This window comes from Tyto alba, unplaced genomic scaffold (assembly GCF_018691265.1).
Source record: "Tyto alba isolate M040663 unplaced genomic scaffold, T.alba_DEE_v4.0 Super-Scaffold_9, whole genome shotgun sequence".
Taxonomy (NCBI): Eukaryota; Metazoa; Chordata; class Aves; order Strigiformes; family Tytonidae; genus Tyto; species Tyto alba.
The window spans coordinates 10,260,832-10,282,093 of NW_024881330.1; the positions used below are offsets into that span (position 1 = coordinate 10,260,832).

Below are 21,262 nucleotides of genomic sequence, written 5' to 3' on the forward strand. Positions count from 1 at the left end.
AACTGTGCTGCCATTCTGGGGTACCTCAGTGGGCTGGAGAAGAGATCTAACAGGGACATCATGGAGTTCAAGAGAAGGGAAAGGCAAAGTTCTGCACCTGGTGGGGAATAATCCCATGCACCACTACAAACTGGCAGCTGACCAGCTGGAAAGCAGCTCTGCAGAGAAGGCCCTAGGGGTCCTGGTGGCCACCAAATTGATCATGAACCAGCAGTGTGAAGGCCAGTGGCCTAAGATCGTCGAGTCTAACCGTAAACCTAACAGTACCAAGTCCACCACATGTCATCACCTGATCTTTCACATCACTTCTTCATTAGAGTTATTCTATAGGCTTGTGATCATCATATGGTCCAAAGCTTGAAGCAGCATTCTTGCTTTCCCCATCCCCATATGGTGACATCAGGCAGTCCCAAAGCACAAGCTTAAAGCAAACATCAGACTCATGCGCACTCTGTGCTACTTTTGGGGAACAATGCTGTCTCCATGCGCTAAATCTCTGTGGTATTTACAATACTATAGGTGGGAGAGTTTGGAGAATATCAGTAATACATATCCTTTCTTTCCACCAGCAAAAAGAGCTCCTCCATCAGTACTAACCATTCAGTTTCAGATGGTCAGAAGTGTTATGAGATAGCTGACAAACTTGTGTGTGAACTGTGGTCTCACTATGGCTTTTTCAGCAGTCTTGGCTGCCAAGGAAATCTAGAGGCAGGTTTACCCTTAGGCAGTCCACCATTTCCAGGACAATATTTTGAGCAACTGACACTATCCTTATTTTAAAAAGCCAGAAACTAACCTTCTCCCAACAAAGTACCAATGATCTTTAAATATACTATTTTCAGTTGCGATGGATAATGCCCATTTTCACTACTTCTGTAGGAAGACAATTGCTCTAGAGCAAAGGAAGATGAAGGGAGACTGACAGTCTTCAATTATGGAAGGGGTTGCTGCAGAGAGGAAGAAATTAATTGTTAGTTTCATCTATAACTATCAAGAGATGATGGATTTAAGTTATTGTAAGGAATATTTACATTAGATAGTAGGAGAAACCTTGTAGCAATAACCTAATAACAATAAGTTAAATAACCTCATTATGCTTGGGAGGTTTTACCCTGAGGTATGAGTAAGCAGTTTAGAGACACATTTTTTTAGGAGTGATTTAGATAATATCCAGGACCTGAAGTATGGATTAAATGACCTGTCAAGGTCCTCTCATGCCCTACTTTCTATAATTAAATGATACTGGCTCCTAATTCTGCCTATGATGCAAAATGTTCTCAAACCCCAGTTTCCAAAGAAGAAAACCATTTTGCATTTTATAATGATTGCTATACTGAGGCTGATGTATTAGCCTGAACTAGCTTCATTTGTGTAGCCTGAAATGCCACATTTGTATCTGTGGTTTACTAAGGACATGTTGGGTCAACCATTAACCAATAATATTGGTGATGGTGCAAGAAAATGACAAGCTAATCATCACTTCCAAGAAGCTAACTGGTGAAAGGACTGTATTGTCAATAAAGACCTGTTGAAGGCAAAGAAATAGCAAAGAGTGAGTCTGCTGAATAAGAGAGGCCATTTTTACACAGTGAAAAATATTTTTTAGGTAATCATTAGGTCATTTTAATTGATTTTCAATCTCTCTCCTCTCATGTTGTAAAACTAGTCAGATCTGGTTTATTTATATATATATACATACATATATGTATAAAATAAATATGTAAATATATCCAGAGAATCATCGTTGTTGTAGATTCTGTTCATTCTATATATTTGTGGTATGTATGCCACTTGGTTACAAAGAATTTTTCCTGTTTTTTCCTGCTCTAAGCAAAGTATGTAAGTACCTGTGTGCATTAAGAGATATGGATATTTTCTCTGAAAACTTCAGGACTACAGCTGAATTTAGACCTATTCTTAGATATCTGGTACACATTAAAATAATGGAAACAATATAGGCATACAGTGCCATAATTAAATACAGAGATTAGTTCATGCTTGCTGAGTAGCTGGAGCACTGTTAAGAAGTGGAAGATCCCTGGCTCTTCTTTTGCATCTATATCCACCCTACAGACTGGGAAGCCTTATGGGATAGTTTGCCTCTTGAAAAGTTTATTGTTGTGTAACATCCACAATGGGTCCAGTAGACCTGAGGCTGCCTTCTGTTACTGGAGTAGCTGAGTATCCCACCCTGTCAGAAAGCAGGGAATTGGGCTTTTACTTTTGAACTGACACAAAATGATTCTTCTACAATAAAGAAAAAGGCCTTAGCTTTTACACAATTGTAATTCAGGGAACATGGTGGACAATGGTCTCTTCAAGGGCAATAAACTCTGACCTTAATCACATTTTTCATGTTGGGAAGGGCAATTCAGTCTTTCAGCAAAAAGCCTTTATTTCCAGACTACAAATTCAGTATCAGGAGTTCAGAGCAACTATATACAGAAACGTTTAATGGAAGATTTTTAGACAACCATTTCCACTTCTGTCAGATACCAGAATCTCTTTGAAAGCTGAACACTTTGTAGATTCATGCTGGGTTTTCTGTTCAGAGTAGAGGATGGTATAAGACACACATGTGAAATACAGGTGCTCTTGTTCTTCTTAGTGTAAGTAAGGTGGTAGGTACAGGTAGGTCATTCTGGAGTTTTTTATCACAATAATAATTTTTAAAAGTTGCATATTGACAGTTTATAGATTAGGGTACATCTTTCCAGGAGCGTCTGGTTGATCCCATCCAAATCCAGTGGTATTGCTGTGTTTCTGCAAGCCCTGGATTGGACTGACTCCTGAGCTACCACTTCTCATAATTGCAAATCCTGCAGATCAGCAATGTCTGCCCTTGTGATTCAGCAAAGTGTTTGTATTAAATAGAGAAGTCAGTTGGAGCCCTCACCTCCCAGAAGAGGGATTTTGCAACTCTGCATGGCAATGACTCTTCTATCACAGTTTCCAGTTGAACTCAGTGGAAACTGAAAGCTGAGAGCTACCATATGCTGCCCACATACTATAGGTGTCTTCCAAATCTTAAATATCTCTAGGTAGTCACATTTTCCCTTCTGAGTGCTACCAGGGTTGTAGCAGTCTAAAAAAGGCATTTGCACACCTACAGGGCTGAGCTGCTCAGAAATGCAGCAGTTGCACCACTTAGATACTAATTAGAGAAAGAGAAAAAAAGTGAGGTTTGGGATTTTCTATATATTCTGTCAAGAAACTAAATATTAAATCACACAGACACAAACACACTATTTTGTTTTCATTAAAGAAATTTTTAAAATAGCCCTTCATAAAACTTTTTTAGTTCTCCAGATCGTCTTGCCTGTCTCTGGACATTGTTCCCAAATTTGTTTTTTTCTAAAATATCATCTTTTGAGGTAGTCTGATTGGTTCTACTTTTTTTAATTAATATTTTTCTCCTTAAAAAAAAAAATATATATAATTGACATGGCTTAGAGGTTTTCTCTTTTTTATAAACTCTTTGTGGAAATAGTACAGAGGAATATGTCAGAAGGTAAGAAAGTAGGCCAGAATGCATGACAAAAGTTATTTATGATTGAATTACATTGTGTGTTTATTACAAGGATATGTTAGTTCTATGCTCACATAATGATTAATTGAGCTGACTTTAACAAACATATGTGGATGTTCATGAGGACGACAACATGAAGAAGTCATTTGAGCTTGTTCTTGTTTTTACCCAGAATTTAATACAGGTTACATATGTTGTTACTGTACAGTGTCTGCCATCAGATGTCAGCTTAATATTGACAACTAGTATGTTTGTAGTGCTGTCTACAGTTATGGTTCTAATTGCTTTCAGAACTGCACTATCTAAAGAAGAAAAAAAACCAACTTGAAGAGTAGGGCCTGGCTGGGGCCTCATCTTCCTTTAAGAACAGAAGTTCTGATTTTTTTTCAGTTTGAAACATTTGTACGTACCTTGGAAAAGGTACATCTGACCACTGTACTGACTGGCTGGGTGGCAGAAATTACATTTTAAGAATTGATTTCATCCTTCTAGGGAAAAAAAATTCAAATAGTTATCAAGAAGGAGACATAAGTGTTTTCCTATGATACCTGAAATGCTTCATTTCACTTGTGTTCCGATAGCCGACAAACCAAGATTGTTGGAGGAAACTACTTAAAAAAACATCAGATCCAGCACACATGTCTCCATCAAATAGAACAGGCTTTGGATCAAGCGTTAAACAACAGAAAATATCTCACCCTGTCATTAACTGTGTCCTTGAGCCCTTTCATAGATTTAACTATTAGCACCATTTAGCTTCCAAAAATGATCAACCAATTGGGAAGATCAGTTTACACAATTGGTTGTCTTTAGTTTTCTTTTTTAAGGCTCAGAAGTAATGTTCTCTCCACTGCCTGAAATTGCAGTAAGAAATCCACTTTGTCAATAAATACTTAACTTAAATTCTGGGATTTTTTTTTACCACAAAACACAGCATTGTCAGTCTTGGTATTCATATCCCAGTATGTCCAAGGCCACACAAAATTTCTTCTCAAGCAGTCATCTTCTGAGTGCTCCTGAGAGCAATGTTTACATATCATGACTAGTACTACGTTGATCTAAATAGTAGATATATGAGATAAATACTCACTAAGACCAAACACACTGTTTTGCCATAGCAAATTTCTTTTTGAAGCCAGTGAGTTTCTGTGTGAGCAGGTTAAGACTGACCTTGCTCCTGAGTGGGTGCCTTCAAACAACCTGAACTGCTAAAATGTGGACAGTATTCATGGCTGTACATTGGATCAAATCCTGAATGTACTTATACATAGCTATCATGATGTAAACCATCTGGGGGCTTCTCTTGTTAGTTTATGTCCATCAAGATTTAAGAGTCTCCAACAGCTCTCAGTGGTATCAGCTGGATTCATTATTCAACATCAGAGACAGCGGTTGTTTTGTCTTCTGTCCTCTATTTAATATTCCATGAACAGTCCAGTTCCTATTTCTCATGTTTACACAAGCACTGAAAACAAAGACATGGCTTGTATTGTTAGGCAAGGAGAATTTGGCCCATGGTAAATATCAGGGTTTGATGTTAATCCCATCCTGGTTTTATACCAGAATAAGCCACTGCCTTCAAAGGAATTAGTCCTAGGTCACACCAGTGTCAATGCAGAATGAATCCTGAACTATATGTCTCCTCTGCTATCAAAGTGGCAGAAGAAACCTAATCCTCCATTATTTGTCTGTGGCATATTCTGCTAGCCAAAGGATTGAATCAACTTTTTCCCACAGTACATTCTGTACTTTTGATGTCAGTCTGACTTCTTCTAGCTCACCACACTGAAGCATTCACCATGACTAATAGCAAAACAACACCCACAGGTTTCACAACGGAAAATATTTGTCCTCGCCTAACTCTCTGAGATAAAGCTTTAATCCAGCTGGTCTGGAATGCTGTAACCTCTTTTGGCTTTTGTCTGGTACATTTCCATTTTCTCCCACATCCCTTACCTATTTTCTCTCCAGGATAGTTCCTAACTGAGATTTAAAAAATTGAGATAAAGAAGACTTAAGAAGAATATTGAATAACATTAGATAGTTATCAATAAAATTTCCATTTAACCTTGAGTGATTCATGTCTTCCACTGTGCTTAATCTGTGTTCATCTCATCTCTGGAGGACAAAGGCTACTGGACCCTATTACCTCATTCCTAACCATCTTAAAGTTTTCCTTGTATGTTCATCCATATCTTCACGGGCTCTCCATTTCCTGTGGTCTCCAAAGGTTATATCGGCACTGGTTCTCAGTGTAGTTAAGGATGTGTGAAATTCTGTGTACACTGAAGTCAAACTACAATACACTACCTTTGTGCTACCCAAGATTTCCTTAAAGTAAGGGCAGGCTTCAGGTGCTGTGATCTGCCATGCTTACAACACAATGTTAGCATCAGGGATAGCTGAGAAAGTAGATGCTCAGATTTTTTGTTGATTTTTTTTTTTTTTTTTTAATATTTTTCTAGGAAAGTACTGTATAAATGGCATTGATGAGTTCTCTTCTCTTGGTTTTCGGGGTATCATCAGAGCCAATAAAAAAAGGAGATACTGAGGGAAAAAATAAACAAAGGGAATATCAAATTGCTTTCATTGGGTTTTTCAGGTCGCTTTTCCAAAAATAATGTCAAACGGAAGCAGAGCAGCCATAATGGGAAGTTTAGAGACAGGAGATATTTTCCTAATTATTTCTGGGCTAGCAAACCTACAGTCAAATCTGGCAACTATAAGTCTATTCTTGTCTCATGCATCAATCAGCTGTAGTCAGTGGGAAAATTCCACCTCTAATGACACCTGGGCAAAATGACAGCCACATACAGGTGCAACTGTGGGAAAACTTTAGCCTTGCCATTGGACTTTAGTTAAAAATGCTGATAATAAAGTGTAAAGAGCCTTTGTTTTCAGCACTGTTCTGGCTTTTGGGGAGTGAATAGTTTAAAAAAAGAAAAGCTGTGGGGGGTGGTTTTTTTTGCCAGCAAGTATAACTAATTAACATAAACAGCTGATCAGTAGAGCTTCCCATCAGAGTACAAGCAGGCTTTGAAGGACAAGGGTTGTTTGGAAAAAGACACTCAACACTATGATATCCCTCATCTATTTTTCATTACCAATATTTTCAGTATTGTTTCAGTTAAACCAATCTACTTATTAATAGGTATTAGCCTCACTCTCACCTGGACTGGAGTGGCTTTCATAACGCTGTTTTTATTTCTTGATAAAGAGCACAAGAGTCATTTAAGATCATTATGTTTTGCTTCTTTCTTCCACCTATGGCCACAGCTTGATAATTTAGAGGATGACACATGACCTGGCCTAATATAACTAGGAAGGAAAATGAAAAGCTGCTCCTGTGCACTCTGTTGTTATAACTCTGCAGAATGCACCGAAGCAGGGTCACCTGTACACTAATCCTGACAATTAACAGTTCCATCAGGAAGAGACATGTAATATGTACTGCATGTAATTGCTGGGACATGTATACATCTGATCAGATGAAAACAGCAATGCAGTGTGTCAGAAAAGATGAATGGCTGTCAGCCTTGCAAACATAATTATTGCTCACTCAGTTTTGACATCCTACTTCAGATAACAGCCATTATCTAGAGCAATAAAAACAGCTGTGCAGAACACCACCCCAAACTCATTTAGCAGAAATGCAGACTACTTAATTCTGTTTTCCTTAAAATGCAGTTAAACTCTTTCGGATGTTGCAAAGCAGCTTTGGTAATTTCTTTTTTTCTATCATTATTCCGCATCAGTTGTATAATCTATTAAGGGAAGTACCAGGAGTTCTTCTGCCTTGGTTATCTTGCACTGAATTAGGCAGAACCACTGAAATAAGTTTAGGAAAATTTCCAGAAGTGAACTTCACTTTAGAGTTTCCTAGTTTTAGGGTGTCCAGGCTCACCTTAAAACTCAGTGATGTTCTCAGACATTTCCAGACTGGGTGTCAACTGGAATTTTTTGTCAAAGAGAAGTTATCTATGATGTCTAATGCCTAATTCCCAAATACTGGTACATCTGAATTGAGAGACAGATATTTACAAATCAGATACGCATGTATGTAATGCAAGGGGAAAAATTAGCATTTGGTAAGGGTTGCTTCAAAAAAAACACAGGAATCATTTTTAATTCTTAATATCTAGGATGAGTGTGTTTCTCCATTTCAGATTAATGTTTTATAAATCTTTGTTCAGATTCTGTAACTTTTATTGGGAGTATTTTGCTTCTCTAGTGGCTTTAAATGGAATGTGGCTTCTATTGAATGTAATTACTTTGGCATTTGTTTTGAACAGTAAATGTGCAGTTTGTAAGGGAGATCAACTTCCACATATTAAAATTGTAGGGAATATTTTAGTGTCAGACTCAGCTTCATGAATCTGAAATATGGAAGTGCAGAAAGGGAAAATCCACAGCTGCTTTACACTCCCTTCTGAGCATAGATCAGGGGAACACCATCACATCAACAGTTTCCTAACCTACCCTGACTGTTATGGGCTGCTTCCTGTGCATTCTCTATTGCACAGGCATTTGTGAGGTGCCTTGCTTTTCGCTGTTTTTTGCGAGCTGTTACAGGATCTACTCCTGGTTAGACAGCATAGGTAATGTAAAACAATTCTGTAATACATGTATTATGGTTTCAAGGTTAGGTATATTTGGAGAAGAAAACAGACTCCTGTCTGAACCTTTTATGTTTACTTAAACACATAAAACGAGGTGATATTTTTGGACAATAAAATTATGACATCTGGAAGATTTGGCTTTAGTTTTCTCCTTATAATTACCCTGCAATGCAGCTGTCTCAGAGTAGAGGGAGAAGGTACCTAACCAACACAGAGAAAAAACTGAATAGAGATGGTTTTTCATGTCGAAGGGTAAGATTGTTCTTTCTAAATAGAGACATTTCAGTTATCTGTAATAGCATCCTGTGTGCAAAATGATGACAAAAGAGCGTTATGCTTCTCAGTGCACAGGAGACGTGATCACCAGATTTCATTGCGTAGTTCAGGATCAGTTCCCAGATGGGGGTCAGAGAGTTCAGCAGAGTACCCTGTAGTCATGGAAAACAGTTACTAAACATTGAAGATCATTTACCCATCTCTGTCCATTCACCTGTATGCACAGGTTATGACCCTACTACTGACAACTCCCAGACATGTCTAGTCACTTTAACATCTATAAAAAGAAAAGCACCAAAAGAAGGTTATCCAAAGTCCTTTTTTTGATTGTTTTGGGTTTGTTGGTTTTTTGTTTGTTTGTTTGTTTTAATTAGGACTATGCCTGAATTCTAAATTTTAGACAAACTCAAGAGGAGGTAGCGGACATGTTCTGAAAATTATTTTCCATTTGGGGTTGCTTGATGGCACTAGTAGGGTTATGTATTTACTTGTCTGCCTCAGTGCATCACTCAAGTTATGTCAGCCATTATGTGTCTGATATGATATGATTTGATTTTCCTGAAAGATCTTTTGTACCACACCATGTTGCAAAAGTCTTGCCATAGTTGATAGATGACTTAACAATTTGTATGTTTTGAACTACCTATGAACAACTTAATCAGGCATTCAGTTTTCTACATTTCTAATGGATTCAATTAGAGGAAGAGCAAGAAAGAAATACCTATTTTTCTAAGAGCAAATTAAACTCTTGTTCTGAATATTAAAGGTACATATTTCTGAATTATGTCTTGGACTAGAACAATTGATTTTATGCAAATATGTCATTGTTCAGAGGGAAAATGGTCTTTGTTTTCTAAATCACTAGCAGTGCAGGAGCAATAGGCATGTTAGGATATCCTGCAATAGGATGGAGAAAACCATGTCTGAGGTCAGTTACTCTCATTGAGGGTAATCTAATAATTCCTTGGGGTACAACATGTGTTTAGTAGGGCCTACCTGCCTTGCAGGTTACAGACTTCATACACATTAAAGGCCACACTGTGTCCCTAAGTACATAGTAAAGTCCCTTAATGCCTGCTCTGGAAGAGCAAGATCAGGCTTCTTAAAAGATCTCAGCTTTCCTAGAGGCATAAATAAGACCTGAGTTTTTGAAGAATCAGCTAACATTCCCATGGGAGCTGTGCACAGCTGAACCACAAAACTCCGTTCTAAACACAAAATCAGAAAGTGACACTGATACAAATGGCTTCTTTCACATTTAGCAAATCAGGGGTGGGTGGGGTAAAGCACTGTTCTTAACCATCATACTGTGTGCTTGACTAAATTTACCACAAAAAAACAATATACCTTTCTCCATCCCCATCTTCTCAAGTGTGTGATATATTCCTGTCTTTCAGTAAACTATGTATATGTAGATCAGATAAAAGAGTTAGCACTTACTCCAGCTGTGAGTAGGAGATAAACAGCTCTTGTGTGTACACATTGGACAATATAGAGGATCAGGGACAGATGACCTTTCTGGAAAGTCATGTCAGCATTTTGGGCACCTTTGTGGGACAGGCCGGCTTCCAATAAATGTTGATGAAGAAGCACCCATGATCTAAAACAAACAAAAAACCTCCATCATGGGCACTGGCATTTAGCAGTTAGACCCAAAAGAAGTCAGAAAGAGTGAACCTGGGGAATAAAAAAAGCTCCTTACAAGGTGATTTAACAATAAGGCAGCAATGATTTCAGTTTAATGAGTTGGCACTGCTGCCAACTATGAATGGTCATGTGCTTCCTCTCCCTGTAGAGTCTGTGCTGTGAACTCAATCAGACGACTGCTCTAGATAGGAAAATCACTGCCAACGCCAAATGTTTGTTTTTTAAGTTGGCCAAGTTCCCTGATATAGTGCACAGTATGGTCTCACAAATAATTGATCTGGCACGACAAAGGGGAAGCTGTGCTGAGGGATCAAGGTGGGCAATAGGCAGTACACAGATACAGGTACTTACTAATTTCACTGCCAGGAGCTTTGATTCATAAAATCATGGTCTCAGCTGGAGACAGAGGCTTGCTGCAGCCCAGCAGTGAGAGAGTAGCAGAGTCTGTGCTGCCAGATGTTCCTGTTCTATACAAAGTAAAGCATTTTTGTCTCAAATCCCACACTCGTCATGCAACCCTCAGTTTATTCCTGGTGATCAGTTCGTATAAGAGTGTAAGTTATTTTCTCTTGAAGTAACCTAAGCAAGAGGGTGATGGAGAAGGGAAAGAGGGCAATGGGATTTCTGTGACATTTTAGTTACAAAAAACAACCTTGAGGTGAGCTGCTATTTTTAGTTAAACAACTAATAATGAATCCAAATGCTTCTCCAAACCTAATTAACCAATAAAAATTACCATAGCAACAAGTTCTTTATGTAACACATGCTGAAAACACTCTTAAAGAAGCACAACAGCTTTACTTTCCCAGTTTTCCCAAAACAGAAAAGAACTACTCTAATTTGTTGTTGAAACCAATCCAAAATTAGAAAGCAAAATAGGAAAAGAGTTAAATAATTTCCACAAGAAATTAATGAAATTTCTGCTCTTTAGGACTGATCTGCCTTAAGAATGTCCAACTGGAGATTACATTGAAAACCATTTCTTTTCAGATGTATTTTGGTGAGATCAGCCCCAGCAATGCTGTGTTTCTATTCAGCAGAACAAAATTATCTGCTGAAGAGGTTAATAATAGGTTTATTTCTGCAGAACACACTGAGGTTTCTTTCTGCACTTGAGGTAGTAACACACAAGTTCAGGATTTCAGAATTGTTCCTAAACGTTTTTAGTTTTGTCTCTTCCACCTCCACTGTGTTCTCTAAGTGAAATTATGATACCATTGGTTCAACTATTCATGATGAAGATTGTCTGTGGAAATTACTATCTTGTAGGGCTAGCTATCAATCAACATATTCCAAATCTGTTGGGTTTGTTGAATGTTCCTAAGTATTCACTTTGCCTCAGGTTATGGGGTCTTTGGAAGTGCTCAACTCAGTCAATCACTATACACTCTACAAATGTCTATTAATGGGAAGTCTTAGAAAGCACTGAATTAGGAGACTCTACAGTTGACTTTACAGCTTTATATTCCTTCATGATCAATTTCACCTTTTCAAAGAGGAAACTCATGGTAAAATTAAAACACACTTCAGTTATGATTTTTGAAGTTTTGAGACTTCTGGCATTTGTAAACCCTTCTATAACTCACTCTCAGCTGTTCATAATCTCACAGGATTCTGTGTAAACTCCATATCAGGCAAACTCAATTACGTGTTCTTAATAGCAGAAATGCCTACAGATTATTGTTATTCTTAGACCAGCTCTGCTCTCAGTAACTCACCTGTACCCTTCTGATTTTTTTTTTCATGAAATACATTCAATTCTGTCTTGAAAAGCTGTCTTCACCTACCACTTTGCAACAGACTTGTGAGCTACTTTACCATCTTTTCAATTCATTTTCCTTTTCCTGTTCTCTAACATTCCTATACTATACCTACTTTGATTGATACTTCTTCCTGACCAGATGTGTCTAGTGCTTTTAATTGTTTCTTTGTCTGAGATCTAGTGGTTCCCAAATCCACTCAAAATGTTATCTTGGTTTCATCTGTCTTCACAAAGCCATTTTTATATGAATGGCAGATAAAAAATTAAATTGTTTGAATGAATTTGTACTGTCAAATTTAAACTTAGTTTTCTTGTCTGACCTGTGCCCTCTCCTGTCATTGCCTTTGTTTTTGGCTAGTTTTCATAACGATTTTGCAAAGAGCTCCAAGGTACCTGTATGAAGGACACTTTATAAATGTAAATTTATTTGACAATTGAACTAAGTGAACTAAGGTTCATCACTTCCTATGAGAAATATGAGAAGCAGAGTTTTGGAGTAAAAATTTGAATATCTGCTTCCAACTTCCTGCAAGATTTTGTCAAGTAACTTTCTCTGTTTGTCCTATTATGTGATTATGTACAACTGCAATTTCAGCAGGGACAGTGCTGATCCTGTTACACAGATATTCCCAAGCAGCATGGTGATGGGTATCATCTTCTTTGCATTTTTTAAATATTCCAGAAGCAGACATCCCCAGAGCCCTATTTGACATTAAAATGTATCACTCATGGCTTTTTAAGATAACTTGATGTCTCTGCTACAGTTGCTTACGTGAGTGCTGTGCAAAGTACAAATAGACTAAAGAGCTTATAAAGTTTCTGAAAATATTTTCTTTTTTTTCATGTTACATCTCCGCTTTCTTACTGTGTGAGCATTGATTATCTTCAGATCAGTCAAAAAGGTATGAAAGTGAATATGTCATAAAATCAGAGTCTGCCCTGGCTTGTGGCAGTATAAAATCATACAAGACTTCTGGAATTGTAAATACAATTGTAAACTGTAGGAAAAAGGAGTGTCAATGAGAGACTCAAGTCTTATATGTCTTTTTTATTCTTTTATTAACAAGAGCAACAGATTAGTATATTTTCAAGGCATAGTGCTTTTCTCTTCAGATAGGTTTCAGTCAGACTACTATGTGTAAGAAAAGCAGCTTCTGTCTCTGAGTAAGCTGTTGTTTTACCTGTAACGTATTTTCCATAATTCCCTTTGTCCAAATCAAATTATGTGCTCATGAAATCTAATTGAAGGCCAAATTCTACTGCATTTGCTCTAAGGAGATCTGCTGAAGTGAGTGGCACTAGTCCTGAGTATTAGCAGAGATGGGTGACTGAACTGGGCTCCAGACGAACTTGCAATTGAATTTGCAAACAAATGAGAGCACCCTGCCACCGCTTTCACTGTTGAAATGCACATTGCAAATGTTGTGAAAGGCTTTTATTCTTTTCACCCTATAGTCTAGCTTTCCAAGTCTGTGAGCATTGATTATCTTAAAGTCAGTCAAAAAGGTATGAAACATTGACTCTTCCAGCCACCCACAGTTGATTTCAGTTGTTCTGATGAACAATGTAATTCTGAACTGGTCTTATCTCATGTCAGTTCATCATATGACTTTTAGTAGCCTGCACCAGAAAGGAATTATCTCATGGGCTGAATTACTGCATTCTCTGTTTTGTCTTGGAGCAAAGGAAAAAAGTGTCCAGGGCAACCTGCCTCCAGTAAAACTGGATAAGGTAGATAACAGGGAAAAATCAGTGAGCACAGAGGTGGAATAGTGACAAAAGCAGTGAGACTCAATAGCCTCAGATTCTTCCCTTTTAAAAAATAAAAGTAAGGGGTAATGCCATAAGTCAGTAAAATTGGGAATGGTGAGAGGAAGATGAATTGGGAATGATTAGTCACCGTTTCTCGTATCATAAACATGATGTGGCACTCAGAAATGATAAGGCTGTGAATTAAAGCAAACAAAAATAAATGTTTTTATCACATAGTTTCCAATTAAATTGTAGAAATCTTTGTCATTGAATGGCATAGGGGCCAAAAGTACAATTAACTTCAGAAAGGTATCAGAAAAAGTTAAGCAGACAGAGTATGACACCTCCATCTCAGAGATGCTGTAAACCACAGGATCCTGTCAGCCAGGAAGATGCAAAGATCATGCTAATCGTGCCCTATTTCTCACAAGCTTTGCCTAGACATCTATTACTGGCAAAGGTTAAACAAAATTTCAGCTGGAGCCAGGATATTTATTCTTATTTAATTATGGCATATAAATTGTAAATGAATTCCCTGTACTATCATAGAACAAAACTCCAGATTCAGAAATATGGGAATATATAAAGCTGAAGTTTCTGCCAGATACATTTGGTTTGATATCAAATCTCACTTTCAAACCCACGTGAATGTGAGGAACGAGACCTGTAGATCTGAGGCACAGCATCACAACAAGATTAGGGAGTTTTGCTAAATGTTTCTTCTCCTCTATTAGGACAAGCAACACTTTGATTTTAGGGAGACTGATTATTAGATAATACTACAAAAATGCAACCTCTATCCCACAATGTTCTGCAACCATATATTGCTGGAGTGTTCAAGACTGTTTTAACAAAACATAACTGAATGCTTTCTTTATTCTTATACTCATATCCACTCTTCTATCCTTGTACTCCTACCAGGGCACTCTCTGTTGCCCACTATCAGAGACAGGATCTTGAATGACAAACACTTGATCTGTCCTGACGTGGCTGTTCTGATGTTGTTATGATCCTGTAGGTATCACTCATTGCGTTAAGGTCCATAGCTGTTAGAGCCTGGGTGGCTTTGCTGAGTGGGTGATGTGGCCGCAGGGTGATGCAGCCTCCCTCCTGCTCCACTGCTGAGCTGCCCCTGGGAGAGAGGGGTGATCCCTCGAGACAGGGTGCACTCAGAGGGACCTCATCTGCACAGTGTGTGACTGGACCTTGGCAGGAAGACGGGGAGCTGCAGTTTGCAGACTTTCAGCTGGTTCACTCTGCCCTGATGGCTTCTCTAGCTAAGGTAGCAGTCAGAGTAGTTTGGCCCTACATGCTGTATTTGAGGAATATTAATGACTCCTGGACTTATTTTTCACTGTCAACCCTCTCACAAGTTAAAAAAAAAAAAAAAGGCAGGATGAAGTGGAAACTGAGAAGAGTTCACATGAATTCCAAACATATAACAAGGTTGAGGTAGTGGATAAAGCTGTTGAAACTTCAGGTCTGGGTTCTGTCTTTAGTGTATGCAAATATTGCAAGTTTCTTAGTTTCCCAAACAATCCTCACTTCAGTGGTGTTATGTGCCCTGTCTGTCAAACATACAGAGCGCAAAGAGGTGTCAATGAAAGGCAAATAAGCCACTGAAATTTACCCTGTACAAGGATCCACTCCCATTTGGCTCTTTTAGGTTCATGTTGTACAGGAAGAAGTTGTGACTCATCTTCTACAAGGAGAAAGAGTGCAGCTCATACGTAGGGCTGAGTGAAAAAAAGGTCTGTGTACACAGGCACAGGCTATTCGAGGATTTGGTTATTCTTTCAGCTTTCCCTGTTGAATGGTTCAGGATTCAGATTTGCACAAGCTTGTGCTTTGGCAGCAGCTGAAAATAAATTTATTTAATTTGGTCAATAATAACAGAATAACTGTTATCACTGATATTAATTCTTAGCTAACTGACACTCTTTGTTTTCCTTAATATGGCTTTCTTCTCAAACTAAGCCACGGAACAAATCAAAAAGTTACTTTTACAGAAGAGGCAGTGAAAAACCAAATTATTAATTATGTTTGTAATCATTTCTGACTAAAGCCCTGTGAGTCAGTTCTTGGAAACATCATTTGTGGTTCAACTAGAGTTTAATGCCCCCAAATACTGCGTATTTCTTCCTGAAGGCAGAGGGAATTTTACACATTTGATGCTTCTAATTAAGATCCAAGAGATTCTTTCATGAAAACTTTTCAAACTTATTTTTACAGCCTATGTGACTGCAGAGGAGTATTTATCTCTCTCTCTCCCTCTTTTTATATTTTTAAACAGATATTTCTGCTTCTCCTGTCTGATTAAAACCTATTTGTTGTTCATTGCAGATAGCGGCCCAGGCAGTGTTATTTATGTGTATGAACACTGCAGGAATCTTCATTAGCTACCTATCAGACAGAGCACAACGTCAAGCCTTCCTGGAGACCAGAAGATGTGTAGAAGCCAGACTGAGACTAGAAACAGAAAATCAACGACAGGTATTGGAGAAACAATCTTATTTTTGTGTTAACTGGAATTGATAACTGGACATGACTGGGCTTTTGTAGCCTCACTGACTCCAATGTGATGCCACCTGACTTGTGCAGGTTAAGGGAGTTCCATGCTGTTATTTTGTTGGTGCATACCAATCTGATATGGCATTTTCGAGATTTTCTCTGGGAAAGAGGATGAATAGATAATGTCCTTTCCCATACAAGAAGAGGCCATCAAATGAAACAGCAGCTGTCATGTTTAAAAATGTTACTTTACAGAAGAGGGGTTAAGATCGAGAGCTTAATGCTCCAGAGTATTGTGGATGCTAAAACTTGTATCACTCAAGTAAAAGCTAAGTTCATGGAAGTGAACACTATCCAGGCAGAGAAAACACTGAACTATCTCTGGCTCACAGATGAATTTTTGCTTCCTCTGTTCTTAAACAAGTCCATAAAAATATTTTGGATGCTATGTGCAATAGCATACAAAGTTAGGTGAGCTTCTGATCCTAGCAGGCATGGTTCTTCTTGGACACATCATCTTTTCTAATCTAGAATAAGAGGCATTGAAAAAATAAACAGTTTGCTGCTTATTATTTTGTACCAGGGGAGCAGAAATGAGATGCAGCATATTATATATATTTTGCATTCCCACTGAAAAATCAGGAGGTTCATGTGCTGTTTAAAAACTTGTATTAAGTTCAAAATACCACCTATATATGTATATTTATATATATATGTTACACTGCTATTTCATTCTTAAATTAACTCAGCTATTCATTTTGTCCTGTTGTATAGATACATATATTGCTTCTGAGTTTTATTGCATTTACTTCTTGAAAGCCATGCTCTTATACAGAGATCTAAGAAGATGTCATATTCTAGACTTTGCTGACTGATGACTTGGTATGAATACATAACTGTGCTGACTAATGCAAGTTACCTATGTCAGAACATCTCTCCAGCTATTGCAGACCAAAGAGGCTTTTAGGGATGCTATCTAGTATGGTCTGTTCTCATATTAACTATAGGACCACATTTTTATGACTTTTGTTTTTTTGTAAGTTTGGATGGATTTTTGCATTTTTCTTCTTGTCTAATCTTTTATAAACTAATATTTTGTAAGCTTTACTTTGATCATTGTGTTGTAGAGCTCATTGTAAAAATCTATAAAACATAAAAATATATTTCTCTGTTCCAGATGATTCTGAGGATTTTCCATTGGAATTACTTTATTCTTTATTTCCTATTAGGAAAATTAAGACAGATTGTTCTCATTTGGGTGGGTTTAAAAAAAATCTGATTTTTTTTTTTTTTTTGTCAGGGGGAAGTAGGGGTTGGATCTGAAATATTTATTTTTAATCAATGTCGCACTGTGCATTTTGTCCTGGCCCATTGCCTTGCATGGCTTGAGGGCTGTGCTGTCCCCTGAAGGCAGAACTTCCTGGACAGTTACCTCACTGCAGCTGAAACTCACCTATAAGCAAAGCAGTGTGTCATAGGCATCATAAGACTGAAAATGCATAAGGGAAAATATATTCGGGCCAAGGAAAATGCCCACAAGAGAAAAATATAGACATTAAGACACCAAATGAAAGATCTCCTCTAAAACTCAACTTAATGTTAAACTAACCTAAAATTTAGGAACAAAACATTTTGAAATATTTCCAATCAGTTTTGTTGGAACTTTGAAACTGTGCTACATCACACACCTGTAAATATTTGTAAAATACATGTGATATACTTTTCAAATTTTCATTTGTATTTGGGACAACAACAATGACAAAATATTCCAATACTGGAATGTCTTGAGGAATAGAGAGCCTGTTTCCCTCAGTGTTCTATTCTTTCCTTTTGCTTCTAAAGTAGTGGCTCATTTAAGCAATTTCTAAAGTTATCCTCTTTAAGAAGACTGGCAATGTCACATTTCAGGTGACTGATTTTCTTGAGCAGCTTGTTCATGTTTACTTTATCAGTATCTGCAGGCAGTAATTCAGTGACTGCTAGCATTTTTCTATCCTGAAGACATGTATTTCATGATACAGGGGATCTGTAGCTCACATGAATGTAAAAACCATATTACCTGTTAATGCATATCACATTTTAAAAAGTAATGATTAAATCCTGATGAGGCTTAATAAATCCATTCTATGACTCTCTAGAAAGTATCTCTGATATATGAAGGGGGGGTAAAAAGGGGGGAAATGTGTGTGAAGGCCAATAGTTATGATATGGCTTCTGAAAATTTCTAAAAATATGGCTGAGGAGCTAAAAATATGGAGAGAAAATAGAGGAATAATTATTTGTGCAATTCTAGGAATTCTGAATTCTGTTCCACTTTGATTTATTTCTCCTCCACTTCTCATAAACTGTCTAAATTTAAGATTTCCTACAGCAGGGTCAAACTTTTTGTGTCTTTCAGTGATGGTACTGCTACCTTTTATAGTAATGGGTGATATAATTAAAACCTCTCAAGGTTTGTTTCTACCCTTCTTAAACTGAAAATAATAAATAATTACAATGGGTAATTACATTGACATGTCATACATATGACACATCATATGAAGTATGACAGCTTGCTAGGAGTTCCCATATTTTTTGTCCTTATTTTGTTTAAATCAGAAGACCAGTAAAATTAAAGTAAGAAAAAACAACATGAGTTTAGAAATGAAACAAGGAATGGGAAGTTCTTCCATAAGTAATTGCAGAATAAGACTCAAATTTTTTATAATTATAAAGGTTATATAAATTCTTGAGATATACTTCTGTTCATTACTGTGCATTGTCTAAACTAGGATATCAAGTTTCTACACTCTCAAAATGACCTTTCCAATTTCTCAGTATCCCTTAGATTGTCACCTCTAATCATCCATCAATCTAATAAGTACAAATTCTATTACTATCATTCTTCAGTATTGTGTAATGCCTAAAAGAGCCAGTCATGGAAGGTCACCCAATTGTGAGCCAAACATTTTATAATCTATGTTTTGGAGACAAGCAAGAGGTACCATCAGAAATGTGGAGCTCTACAATGAAAGAATAATAATAATGAAAGTAAGGATCTGTTTGGGTTTCAGAGATTTTTAAGAATCCCCTAATGAGTATTCGCAGATATTGTGGAATACAAATATAAAGTTTCTACCATATCAGCTTCTGTCTTGTAACTGAAAGCAGGAGATGGTTATGTATTTCCTGATAAATTTTATATAGACGAGCTGAAATTTTTTCAGTGAAAGCAGTTTCATTTATTTATTTGCTATCATACTTTTTTTTTTTTTTTTTATAGAGTTTGATGAAAGTAGAAGGTGAAACCATCAAAATCCCACTGAGGGTGAAAACCTCCTTTTTGTTGTTACTTGTGCTACTCTGACCTGAAATTCAGACAGTTAGATGTGATAATTTGTTTTTCAGATGCTATTATTTTCCAGCAGCCTCCTCCTTCTGTGGGGTCTTCTGGGCTTAAGGACTCCTTGTTATATTTCAGTATGGCTGTGAGGTTTTCCAGTTTGACAACAAAAGCCCTTTTGCTCTGTAGAAAGATCTGTGTGCCATGTATGATCTCTGTACATCTGAATTAGCTCCATCGGTTCATTGTCCACAGAAAATATCCTCAGGTGCAAGTTCAGCTTTTATGCTAATTGCAATTCATTCACTTACTGCAGAGGAAGGAAGAGGGAAAACTGCAGACCTGTATGATAGAAAATACTTTAAGGAGCCTGCCCAAAGTTTTTCAAAGCTTTTAAGTGGCTTAATTTCTAGTTTTCATGTTTCACAAACCCTATACAATTAAGATCCTACATCTTTTTTCATTCTTTCTGCCCTGTCAACATTTACTCTTAACAAGATTTTTTGAGTAAAATTTTCACAATTATTTCAGAGAGTTAGGAGTTTTAGTCATATTTTCAAAAGTGACTAATTCATCAAGGATCTGATTTTTTCATTATTATTTTTTTTATTTTTAAGCACCTGGGATTCTTAACCAGTACATACTAGCATTTTCAATTACAATGAATTCTCTAATTCTAATTACTCTATTAATAAAGTGAACATTACTGTGGATACAAAGGATAATTACTCCAGCAGTCACTGCTAATGAAGTTTATGCACTTAACTGTATGGTATTTTCTGTGTGACACGATTTGGAAAGCCCAGCATTCTGTGAAACTGAGGGAACACCTGTGTCTACTTCTTTCCCAATTTTCACCACAAAATCAGAATTCTGGTGAAGACCTAATACATTTCATAGCTTGGCTTAGTGAAATGGGACTCCACTGCTGATGAATACCAGAAAAAGTGTATCACAGAAAACCAGAAATATCAGAGAAGCGAGCTAGAGCAGACAAAATAATGTGTTATAAAAGCAGTCTCAATTTACTAGTTAATAATCAAATCATTCATTTAAATATTTTCTAATGACAAGTAGTTAGCTACTTGTGCTTCAGATATGTATTTATATCGACCAACCAAAAATGACAGCCATAAAATATCCTCCACTTTTGCTTTTAACATACTGTAATTATGAATAAACAACAAACATGAGGTTCTCAGTTTTCTTAAGTCAATTTCATTCCAACAATATCATCACTTTCCACTACCTGTCTGAAATATTGGATCAATATTTTTATTTGATATCTATATGTTTCAAAAAGTTGACACCCAGCACTGTACTTTGACAATAACCACTTCTATAAACACTGTATTTCTTTTTGCCTTGATTTTATTGAAAGGACACAGCAGGTAATTCTGCTTTCATCATATCAGGGCAATGAAAATAGAAAGTATAACTTACTTTCTTAATTAGCTACTGAAAATCTTTCAAAAACAATGAGTATGTAATTACCTTCATTGTGAAAATGCTGTGAAATTGCCTTAATGAGGAGCAGGAACCTGAATTAAATTTCATTTTAATTTCTATTTCTTATAATAGAAAATCCATAAGTTTTAAATGAATGACATATTAAATCCAGACTCATGTTAAAATGATGACTTTATGAAGAATTGAATTGATAATATATCTTTGGTGTCCTTACTTGCTCTTTCTCCAGCAATTCATCTTTACTTGAATTTTTTTCTGACATTTTAAACCCTGAAATACTACCATTTAATTATAAAAAATCTCGCAGACAGCTTTGTCACTCTGCCTATTTCTCCACCACACATACATATGCCAAGTTATAAGTATCTGAAAAC

At 36.9% G+C, this 21,262-nt stretch overlaps 1 protein-coding gene across 2 annotated transcripts in view; it reads left to right on the top strand.

Moving 5' to 3' along the window:
* Window positions 1-21,262, top strand: part of ADCY8 (adenylate cyclase 8) — a 133,195-nt gene that overhangs the window by 14,379 nt on the left and 97,554 nt on the right. For both annotated transcript variants that reach the window (XM_033005733.2, XM_033005734.2), the window contains exon 2: window positions 15,929-16,078. In XM_033005733.2, the coding sequence (XP_032861624.2) occupies window positions 15,929-16,078 (150 nt within the window). The remainder of the gene's footprint in view (window positions 1-15,928; window positions 16,079-21,262) is intronic.